Genomic DNA, 12,031 nt, shown 5'->3' with positions numbered 1-12,031 from the left:
TTAAATAAACAGCCTATTTTAAAATTAATTCCATTTAAAATAATACCGTTTTCCATCAGGTGTTCACTCAGTGCCAAAATGTGTACTTACTATTTGCCTAAAATGGCACCCTTAAATTCTACTTTAATTCCTAACTTTTTGCCTGAGAAACATGGAATTTTCTTTGTAAAGCTTATACTAAGGACCCATGATAAGGAAAAAAAAACAGCCCTTACCCCAGTCCTGTTCATACAAGGCTTGGGAAAGGCACCATGATTCACTTATTGGCATGTGTGGATGCACAAAAATAAGATGTTTTGTGAGACTTAAGACTCCAAGAAAACTCTGTGACAAATTATCAGCAACTAACAAAACACGTAAATACACATGTGATTTTTGTTTGTTATATAAATATGCATAAATCTTACACATTGTTTAAAAAGAAACTATTTTAAAGGGTTCTTCAAATAAATATGTTCCACTGAATGCCTTTGGTATTATCAGGCCTATACTATACAAATGAAAAAAAAAAAACAAAAAAAAACTTATTTCCTGAACAAACACAACATGACAATAAAAAGGCAAACAATGTTATGAGTTAATCTACATTTTTAAGTGCAGCCAACCATATAAAACACAGAACTTCAGCAAAAACAGGGTACATGAAAAGGAAACAGGGTTTATGGAAGTTAATGCACTCTGGAAACTTTCCTAAACCAAGCAGAATATTTTACTCATTTTGCAGAACTGTAGGCAATAACAATGGGGGGAAGGTGTTACTACTATGATGTGGGTTTTCTTTTATAATGGTTATATTTAAATAACTTAAAAATAACTAACAAAAAAGAGTAGAAATTTATGGGTCAGACTTTATCCTGAGAAAAAGTTCAAAGATGGAATAAGCTATATTATAAAGCTGCTATAGTATTATTCATAATAATGAAAATAGAAAATAATCTAAGTGCTGATCAACAGGGAGATGGTTAACGATGTACATGCATTCTGACAAAGCCATTAAAATATGTTAGTACATTAGCAACATGGAAAAGTTCTTCTAATGTAATGCTAAATAAAGAAAAAGTAGCATACAAAATTATATGGACAATTATGATTACAATTATATAAAATAAGGATTATGAAAAGACTAAATGGAAGTGTATTGAAACAACAGCAATGTGCTTTCATTTTCTCTATTTCCCAATTTGTTTTTTGTAATATACTACATTAATGATTAGCCAGCTACTCTACCTCCTATTTCAGTTAAAAACATACACACACATGCACATACAAAATAGCCAAGACTTAGTGTGAACTTAACATTCTGTACAGGTGCTGAACTGAAGAAATAATGTTCTAGACAATTAGTAATAATACCCAGCACTTAAAAAACACCATTACATATTTAAGCTGAATCACCAGAATTCTCCAAATTTAAAATCTGGTTACTTTACAATATGACCATCTATTTTAAAATAACACCTAGAAAGGAATACTATCAACAGTGTTTTGTAACAAAAATTTTGTAACAAAATTTGTATTTCGTAACAAAAATATTTATTTTTGGCTTTACCCACTGATAAGAGTAGTTTTAACAACACAAAAGTGCTACAGTACTGTCCTTCAGAAAGCATGCCTAGCAGCTCCACTGTAGAGCTGAGTAAGTACTATAGGCTGATACATCATCAAGCAGGCATGTTACCCGTACCCACAGTCTAGGCATTTTATGATAGTGTTATTCTTTTTAAAATCAGAGACACTCAGATTTCCTTTGTCCTCCAACATATGAGAAGCATCACAGTTTGTCTAGAAAAACTGTGAGAAGCAGTGCAATAGACTGTTTTCCAAGAAAAGAAGTGAGGATATATTTGAGACGATTTGACCTCCAGAATAAGTGTGCCCCCAAAATTAGTTATTTGTCTGCAAATACTCACATGTCAAGAACTGTTAAATAGATGAACTAATTTTTTTACAATAAAAAATGCACTGGAAGAGTTCAGATTCTTTGTTAATTATTTTATGTACACACTTACTTCTAAAAATCTTAACCACATGGTCAGCTTTTATGTGTTTAGCCTTTGAATTTTAAATCTAAGAGAAAGACAAACATTTAACAGAGAAACTAAATTCTCCAAGAGCCAGATGATATTCATATGCTACTATAGAAACTCTACTTACTTTACAAAGACATTTTCTTACTTTTAGTACTAAATTTGGACTTCTCTGTTAATTGGAATAATCACTTTTAGGTAAACTAAGAACCATATTATATTTGAACAATTCTGTTCAGACTCAACTAAAACCATTAGATAAAATTCAGTTGATGCACAAAACTAACTTTCATTATAGATTTTAAAGGACAACATCCTCAGTATGCTGCAATTTTCTATCATAAACCCAATAATTATGACTACAAATACAATTTCAAAAAGTCTATAAAAGCACTCATTGTTATGAGTGCTTACTTTTGGAAAGTAAATATTTCTATTAAATAACTATAAATCTTAATTCTCTCTTTAAGTATTTATTAATTTTAAATACTTTGACAGTACTATAAACATAAGGTTTTTAACTTAGAGGCTATGAAATATTTATAAGCAGTTTTATGAAAATCATATTTAAAGACAAAATACATAAAAGGTACAAACTACCATGTGTAAGCACAAGGAATACAGCCAGTATTTTGTAGTAACTACAAATGGAACACAACCTTTAACAATTGTGAATCACTATGTTATATACCTGAAACTTATACATTAACTATACCTCAACTAAAAAATAAACAAGTAAAGACAAAATATACCTGAGTTTCAGAGAAGTAAGAGAAGGAGGGCCATATTACAAAAGAGCTGACTACAACAGCAGCCTGGGAAATTCTTATCCTACATATGAATTAACTGCATGTTTCACCTGCCTTTTCATTATTCACCCCATTTTACTTGTTATCCATGGGTTTCTATCCCCTCACAAGATACACCCCAATTTAAAAAGGAAATGTAACCCTTCACCAGCATTATTTTCTCTCGGCTGGCTACAACAGTCAACAAAAGCAATCCTAAAAATGAAAAGGCTTGACATGAGAAGCTGAGACTTTGCAGTAGGCTTTTCTGTTCACAGAAACCAGTGTTTAACAGCATCTCACAAGCCTCCAACTGCTTCAAGGAAGCTGCTAGAGACTATAACCTGAGAGATTTTTCTACTAATGCTCTCTAGAAGGAAATCTTCTTAGGTCTAAAACAACTGCAAGGAGACATTTAGAACCACATCTAGTTGTGAACCAACTACCCCTCTCATTCCAAACCATTCCTCTCCTGAAACCTTACAATCTGGTTTCTAAAATCATTTCTGAAACTGCATTCTAGGAACTGAATCCTCATGCAAATTAAAAGAAATTTTAAAAAATCTGCATCCCACCTTCTGCATTTTTGGAAATGCCTCCCATATTCCCCAGAAGCCTAAGTAAGTGTCCACAATTCCTATGACGTCACAGGTTAACTTTTTTCTTCTCTTCACCAAATGCAAGATCTCTATGTTAAAAGCACAGACGCCAGATGCAAAACGCCCAGATTCAAATCCAGACTATCCATTTAGTTTCTGTGGGTGAATCTAAGCAAGTTACTTAACTTCTATGTTCTTAAATTTTCTGTCTCACTCCTTATTTGTAAAATGAGAATAACAGTAATACACATGTCATAGAAATTTTAAGGATTAAATACCAATACATACAGGAGTGAATGAATACAAGCAAAGCGTTCATGACAGAGCCTTGCATAAAGTAACTGCTGGCCATCAGCAGCAGGTACCACCACTGCTACTACTACCAGTAAAGCAGTCTTTCAGAGAATTCAGTCTCTTCTGCAAATTGAACCAAAGACTTCAACCTTAGGCTAATGCCTCCAGAAAGACGCTCCAATTTCTTATTTCCAAATTCCTACAAGTCAATTCCATCTGGAAAGCTCATAATCGGCTCAAATTCAGAGAATCTAGGCAAACTCATCATTTCACTCCATTCCTCAGTGTCCCCATTTAGACTTCCTTTATTCTGGCATCATGTGATTCATTCGGTCTCCAAACCTTAAATCTCTGATGTCTTCTTAGACTCCTACCTTTCTTCTGCCCGTTCAAGCTGGCTGGATACCAAATTCTGCAGAATCAACCCCTCCTCTTCTTCCCAGATCTACCATCCTAGAGAAGGTGGCCAAAGCTCAGTTCCCAAAACCTGGGTTTCTGCCTTTCCTCTTAAGTTCAACTCTGCACTTCGTTCCCTTTCTACATACAACACAGGCTTCCATCGCATTTATACTTGTCTATTATTGGTTTCCTAACATGGAAAACACACCAAAGTCTAAACTCAGCTACTCAAGTATCTTTACAGACTTTAACAGTTAGTTCCTTCACAATCCAACTTCCTTTTTCCACTTCAGCAAGAATGATTTCCAGCTGACACACACCCCACCTATGGTCACTGTGCCTATTTATGATTTAGAATCTGAAATGTGTGTTGCCCCCGCCTGTCTGGTTGGCCCATTCTAGTCACTATCTGAGGCCCAACTCAAAACTCCCATCCTCACTAACCTGAAGGTCCCATTCACTCTCCTCTCGCCTCTTTCAAGCATCTCTCCTTTCCTGTCTTGCATTACTCAGTACCATACCCTGCTGAACCCTGTGCTGGTCTCAACACTTCACAGCCTAGTATTTATTGGGTCAGGACATAATGCTGCTATGTATAATGCTGAATTATTCCATCATTCTATCAAAAAAAGCAAACTGTATCTTATACTTTTTTGTTTATCCCCAAGCATCCATAAGGTAGCAGTTATTTAGTATGTACCACACTGTGCCTACCTGGGCAGTTTCAAAATGTACACCTAAATTGATAGTCTAAGGCAGTGGTCACCAAACATTTTCCACAAAGAGTCAGAAATAAATACTGTAGGTTTTGCAGGGTTCTATATAATAGGCCAAGCATTAGCTGCATTACCAGCACAGGCCATAGTTTACCAAGCCCTGCCTCTTCTAAGGAACAGTCTACTGTGTCTTTATAAAGAGGCTCTACAGTTGAACATTTTTATCCATATTAAACTAATTTTTCTAAATGTTGGTTAGTCAAGCACTTAACATGACTTGAGTTCTAACATAAAACAAGTAACCCCTGATTTCTTACCAGCTCTTTCAGACTTTTCTTTCTGTTCACGTAACTCCTCTCCCTGGGTGGTCATCTGTTTGATGCGACTGCGAAGTTGGGCAATTTCTTCTTCTTTCATTTCCAGGGTTTCATGCATCTGACGTTTTGTCTCTGCTATTACCATTCCCTAAATAGAAGTGCAGACTCTAAAGCATTTGCATAACAAAACTGCATTATTAACAGCACATAACAAACTTACTTTAAAGGGCAGAAAACATAATGTTTCTTACTAAGTAGAGCATAAGAATTATTTCAATATTTCACAAACTAAAGTCTGTGTCCTGCATAAATACTACACTATGTACTACAATAACTTCAGTTACCTGGCATATCAGGGTATTTTTAATATAAAAATCACTTTAATAATAGTTTTATCTTTAAACTGTTAAAAACACATTTTAGTTAAAAGATTTATAATCTTTTCATAAATGCTTACTATAATTTTCCCTACCTTAGTAAACAGTTTACAACAAATCAACAAAATACAGCCTTTTGTACTTGGCTCACAACCAACCACAATTACTGAACTGCGCTCTGATACAGGGGAAGACCCAAAGGCTGCCGAGAGTGTAAGGCCACCGCTGCCACACTGGATGGACCGAGACTGTGGCACAGGTCTACCTGGCTTTTCTCTTTCCTCTTGTGACAATCTCTGGTCCCAACACCACTCCTTATTACTGTCAGTGGGGCAATCCCATTCCTCCAATTTGCTAACTGCTATGTCTTCCCACTTTCTGGATAATCTACACAAGAAATGAAGGTTGCTGGGGGGAAATATAATCAAACAGTATATGTTAAATCAGTCATTTGCAACTAACAAAAAAAAAAGTGTGGTTCAACTTGTCTCTTGAAAACTAAGACTGTGACAGCTAGTTTATGATATTAACAAGAGTATTACCTTACTTCTAGGGTTTGTCAACTCTTGCTTTAGGGTCTGACTCTTCCAGATGGCTAATATTAATTAACAGATTAAAAACTAGGTAAGTGGGGCATTATTACACAAATTTCAAAACAAAATTGTGAGCCTTCAGTTTCCTCAAAAACCAAATCACAATGGAAAAAAAGAGAGATAGAAAGAGAGAGGAGTGGAACCTATAGATTAAAAAAAGTCTTAAGAGTCAAAACCAACTGCAATGAAAGAACCTTAGTCGGATTCTGCATCACAAAAAAGAGCAAAAGTGTATGAGACAAAAGGGAAAATCTGAAACTGCTGAGATAGTTGACTTATCAAGGAATTGCTATTAAATTTTTAGATGTGATCATGATAATGTCATTATATTTTTATAAAAATAAAAATAGTCCTTTATTTTAAAAGACACATTAAAATACTTATAGAAGAAATGGCAAGGTCTCAGATTTGCTCTAAAACAATCCTTGGATGAGGATACTGGCAGCTGGGAATGCACAGATGAAACAAAATTAGCTGTGAGATGTTAAGTGTTGAAGTTGGGTGATGGGTTCACAGGAATTCCTTTTATTAATCTTTGTATTTTCTATAATAAATTTTCTCAAAAATTTGTTTAAACAAGGTCTTTATGAAGTTAATGAAATATAATCTAGTCAAATGGACAGAACGAAAAGACTGACAATACATTTCAACAGCAGAACAGCTCTGACACTTTCTTAATTACACGGTCACTTAAAATCTATAGTTTTAAGTACCAAACTAAAGAACATGGTGGATGGTGTAGAACTAATTGGAAGCTACTGAAAAAAAAAAAAAAGGGACCCATGAACTTGGCGCTGAAAAACTTTAGTCAAAACTGTTTGTTCATGAATTTTTTTTAGTTGTCTTTGCTGCCACAGCTGAAGCTACTGTCCTGACTCTAAACTGCCAATCTCACCTATATACTCTAAAGTTTATTTGTAGAAAAATTTATTTATGTTAATGTATATATTACCACTGCATTACTTTTTGGACAATTTATCTGAGAGATTAATCTGCTTCCATTATATTTGAAAGACAATACTTATATCATTCACATTTAGTAATGCCTTAACTAATTTAACTTTTCTCTAAAAAGTAGTTATGTACTATCAACTAATTTCTTTTGCAACAGCAGTCTAAACCTAGAAATCAAACTGCTGACTGGATCAAGAAATTACAGATTCAGCTTCACATGATACAAAGCTAACACTAATAGTTATATAAATCTAGAAATGAAAACAAAGAAGTTTTTTCATGGAAGTTGCCATAATAATTTTGGAAAGCAGAAGTCTGAATGCTTCCAATTGCTTCCAAAAATGAACTGGGGCAGGGGGGCCCTCGACAAATTTTAGTATCATAAGTTTTGTTGTTTTACCTTATCTTGTTCAAGCTGTTCAATTAAGTTCTTTGCATCACGCAACTGAGTGATTAGTTTAGTCTTCTCAGCCATATGAAGCTCCTAAAAAAATTTTAAAAATTCATTTCCATCTCTAATAAAGTTTCTTCTTATATGCGAACTCTAAACATTTCATCTAATTTGAACACTCCTACAAGCCTAGTAGGAGAAGAAAACACAGGATGTGTCAAAAGGACAGCCAACGGTAGACTCCCATGGCACTCGGGGGCCCTCTCCACGCGGTCTATGGAGGAAGGGGCCGGCCTTCCAGAGGAGGTGCAGGCCGCGCTGGGGCCTGTGGATCTACCGTCACCGGGCTACGGTAAACCACACTCATTCGCTCTTTTACCTTCATCTTTTCTAGTTCTTGAAGTCTTTCATCCAGTTGTTCCTGCAGGGCTTCTTTTTCACTAGTTAACAGCGTACACTGTTCCTTATGTGACCGAATGGTCTCCTTACAGCGCTGCAGTAGGTTCTCCTGACGCCTAACTCTCTGCTGAAGTACTTCCACTGTTTTAGCAGAAGCTCCATCTCCCACTGTTAACAGTAAAGCGGCATAAACAGGGGCTGTCAGTAAGGAACCTGAGGACTCCCCGGGATTCCGTTAGTGCACAGGAATGTATGCTCATCCCAACACTTTACTATACTCTGAGCCACTCAGAGAAGAGAGGGGTGACCTTCCCAACTTCTACTTTGCTGGTATTTGTGTGACCTGTAGCTGAAGGAGCTGAGTAGTACATTCACCTCTTCCGTGGTTCCGCCCCAACCCAAATGACACACAGCACTCAAGAGTTAACTAATGTTAACTGAACCCACCCTCCTTAAAAGACAGTTTCATGGCCATTTTTCACTCTTTGCCAATGCCCCCTGTGTCTCAGTGCCTATACCAAAATTATCTGTAAAGTATTCCTTCCAAAGCGTTCTCATCTCGTCCAGAGAGGAGTCCTGGCAAGTAAGCTTTCTCCACCTCCTTACATTTATGAAACAGGCCAGGGAGCATTTCAGGAGCCCTTATAGGCTGGCTGCTCAGATAGATGGCTATTCAGCTCTTTGCTCTGGTGCTGGCTGGGCCAAAAATTTTTATCAACAATTTCTTTGCAAGGAAGTTAGTAAATAAAAACTGGGAATTTTACTGAATAGATACCTCAAAGTCTCTAAGACTAGGGTGGACTATAATTGGTTTTTAAAACAGAATTTAACTATTCTTTCTTTTCAGTTAGAAAGCAAATAATAGGGCAAATACTGGGATCTTTGAAAGTAGAAACATGGAAGCAGTATTACTTAAAAACAAAAAGAGACAAATAATGACAAAGAGCATATTCCTTAATCTTGAGTAGACCTGACCTTTTATATGAAGTCTAGTTAACACTCTCAATAAAACAGTATAATGTAATGAATTTCAATGACAATGCAAATGTATGCTACTCACAGACTTTCAAGTAGTAAAACAATTACTTTCTCCTGAATAACAGTAAACAAAAAGCCCCAAAAAACATCAAAAATCTTGCATCTGTTAAAAACAAGACAACAGGTCCAAGATGGAGGGTTATGTTAAGCCCCAAGCCACCAAACTGAGACTTAATTACAGTTTTGACTTCTCCCAGAAATGGAATCTTAAGCCAGCTCAGAAGGAATCACCTGGTCAACACTAGAGAGGTCACAAGCCTGACAGACCCCTGCCTCCTCCAAAGGAAAGGGACCTTGTCACAACCAATCCACTCTTTGCCACTCTAACTTCTTTGTCCCACTCTCTTCTGTCTATAAAAGTCTTTCACGCCTTCATTTTGTACAGCTCCCAGGAGCTCTTTTCAATCTGCTAGAGGGAGATGCTGCCCAATTCATGAATCACTGAATTATGCCAATAAGATCTTCTAAATGGACTCAGTTAAAATTTGTTTTTTAACGCATCTTTCTAGAAATATGAGAGTCAGCGACATACTACTTCTACCTCAGTCCATGTCTATTAGTCCCTGCCCTAGAATCTCTCAACATCCTCCTCTAGTTTCTAACTTAAACTCCTGACAAGCTGAAGCTTACCTACTGGCTCTACATCACTGTCTGTATTCTCTTTAGTGACGCCTTCAGCCTCTGGTTCCATCTGAGGGAGTGGTTTTGGTAGATCAGCATTCATTGGGCCATTTCGTAACCGTTGCTTCAGCAAAGAAACCTAAAAACAAAAAAAGTTCTTCATTGGGGGTTAAAAAAAAAAACAACAACAGAAATTATGGCAGCAGTACTTTATTTAAAACAGAGAAGGGATAGAGTAAAGGTATCATTTTTGCTATAATGGAGAGAAAAAAATAAAAGTAAAAAATTTTCTCCCAAAACAACCAATTTTGGTATTTGCTATTTTCAGTGATAGCTTAGTCAGAAGACACAATAAATCAAAAATTATCCTTAAAACTGAGTTGAAAAGCAAAGAATGTTAAAAATAGGCCTTAAAAAAAAAAAAAATCAAGAACCTGTCAGATATCCCATCAAAATCCCTTTATTTTCCTGTATCTAATAAGTCCCATACATTTTTTACCTGAGTCTGGAGAACGCTGATATACTGATCTTTTTCCTCTAACGATGCATCAAACTCCTCTTGAAGATGTTTTTTTGCTTGTTGGTCCATTTGAAGCTCCTAAAACATAAAGGATTCACAAGCAGTTTTCAGTATAAAACAAAAAATATGAACCTGAAGTTTTTAAAACTTAAAAACTGATCAACCCAGACAGTATTACTCTTAAGGTATAAGCAACAATAATTAGAGAATAATTAACATTTAAAACAGTAGTGTTTACCTCAACAAATAATTCTGTTTTTTAAAGAGTATAAAGATCCAAGAAGAGAAAGCATACTTTTAGACCTTAATCACTGCTGAACTAACAACTCTGCAGAAAGGATTTAAAAAATGTTACTTAAGATAAAGGTGTAACTTTATCCTACTTTAAGACATCTTACTGCCTGTGCTATCCTATATTCACTTGATCTAAAACTGAATTGCTATACAGTAAGAAAATAGATAATCAGTAGAGCCTTCCTTTTTCCAATACATGAAAGTGATCAATTGCCAAAATCAGAAGCTTCCTCAAATGAAAGGCTTGACCTACTGGATCACCAAACAGTGATATTTCAAGTTCCTGACATTACTCAAAATGCTGCTTTCCTCAGGTCATTGATCAGCATTCCTAACTAAATCCAATTGTCTTTACCTCTCCACTCAGTCTCTAACAATTACTTCCTCAAATGAGGTACCTGCTTTCTGCAGGTGCAGAGCTCCTCCCTATAGTCCTGTCTTTCAGATTTTGTACCATGTCCTTCATTGATTCTATCAGCAGCTATCCCTCTGGGTTCAGTTTCAAGTCCTCAGGGCTTCTCCCTGACACCTGCTCCATTAGAATGCTGGAGATTAACACCTGGAACATAGCGGATATTCCATCCAAACCCCTCTATTTTTCTAGAATTCACAGTATTCTCATTTTCTAAGCTCAAAATAGTCAAAGTCATATTTTATTTATTTTTGCTATCTCTGAATATAACCAAATTCTTTCATTACTTTCTCCACAATATTTAGGTCCTTTTTCCCCATACATAACCATAATCCCAATCTCTAATAATTTTGAAGATTAATTTCCTTCAGTAGGCTTTCAGAGAAAATTCTTACCTCATGTTTTCATCTGATTTAATGAATCCCTCATACAACTCTGGAAATTTTTCTTCAAACAGTATTTTCAAGGACTCATAAGCAACGCCCTCTTCTTGAATTGTTTCAAATTTACTAATTCTCAAAACGCTAAGATACTAACTGTCCTCTCTTCCCAAGAGCCTCAAGGTCTCCCAGCACAGGTACTGCTCCTCCCACTACTGGCTTGACCTCCCCCAGAGCAGGAGTCTCCAAATGCTGGTCTTACGATCAAGACATGGCGGAGGAGCCAAGATGGCGGAGGAAAAGACCGGGAGACCACTTTCTCCCCTACAAATTCATCGAAAGAACAATTGAACGCAGAGCAAACTTCACAAAACAACTTCTGATCTCTAGCTGAGGACATCAGGCGCCCAGAAAAGCAGCCCATTGTCTTCAAAAGGAGGTAGGACAAAATATAAAAGATAAAAAGACAGACAAAAGAAATAGGGATGGAGACCCATCCCGGGAAGGGAGTCTTAATAGAGGAAGTTTCCAAACACCAGGAAACCCTCGCACTGGCGGGTCTGGGGGAAGTTTTCGAATCTCAGAGGACAACCTAACTGGGAGAGAAAATAAATAAAATCCACTGATTACGTGCCTAAAAGCAACTCCCAGCAGAACAGTACCCCAGACGCCCGCATCTGCCACCAGCAAGTGGGGGCAGAACGGAGAGGAGCCGGCAGCATTGCTTAGGGTAAGGACCGGGCCTGAGTGCCCTGAGGGCAATCGGAGGGAGCTTTTTTTGAGATTCCAACTTAAACTGTGGGATAGCAAAAGAGAGAGAGAAAATTAACCAGCAGAACACACTACCGGTCGTTTGCAAAACAAAGGGTCTGAGCAAGTCCAGAGAAGAGCTAGCCAGCTGCGGACTGGTCC

The 12,031-nt window shown here is 36.7% G+C and overlaps 1 protein-coding gene across 5 annotated transcripts in view; it reads right to left on the bottom strand.

The window, feature by feature from the left end:
- The window catches only part of GOLGA4 (golgin A4), a 116,385-nt gene that overhangs the window by 48,751 nt on the left and 55,603 nt on the right, over positions 1–12,031 (bottom strand). For 4 of the 5 annotated variants that reach the window (XR_010662942.1, XM_065932988.1, XM_065932991.1 and 1 more), the window contains 5 exons: positions 10,013–10,111; positions 9,523–9,652; positions 7,835–8,022; positions 7,465–7,548; positions 5,141–5,288 (listed from right to left, as the gene is read on the bottom strand). Coding sequence is in view for 4 of the 5 variants with exons in the window: in XM_065932988.1 (XP_065789060.1) it covers positions 5,141–5,288; positions 7,465–7,548; positions 7,835–8,022; positions 9,523–9,652; positions 10,013–10,111 (649 nt within the window). In the remaining variant the exon portion in view is untranslated. The remainder of the gene's footprint in view (positions 1–5,140; positions 5,289–7,464; positions 7,549–7,834; positions 8,023–9,522; positions 9,653–10,012; positions 10,112–12,031) is intronic. The other variant, XM_065932990.1, reaches the window with a different exon arrangement.

Source organism: Muntiacus reevesi, chromosome 4, assembly GCF_963930625.1.
Source record: "Muntiacus reevesi chromosome 4, mMunRee1.1, whole genome shotgun sequence".
NCBI lineage: Eukaryota > Metazoa > Chordata > Mammalia > Artiodactyla > Cervidae > Muntiacus > Muntiacus reevesi.
The sequence above is the reverse complement of the archived record's forward strand: the minus strand, read 5'-3'. Positions and strand labels throughout refer to the sequence as shown.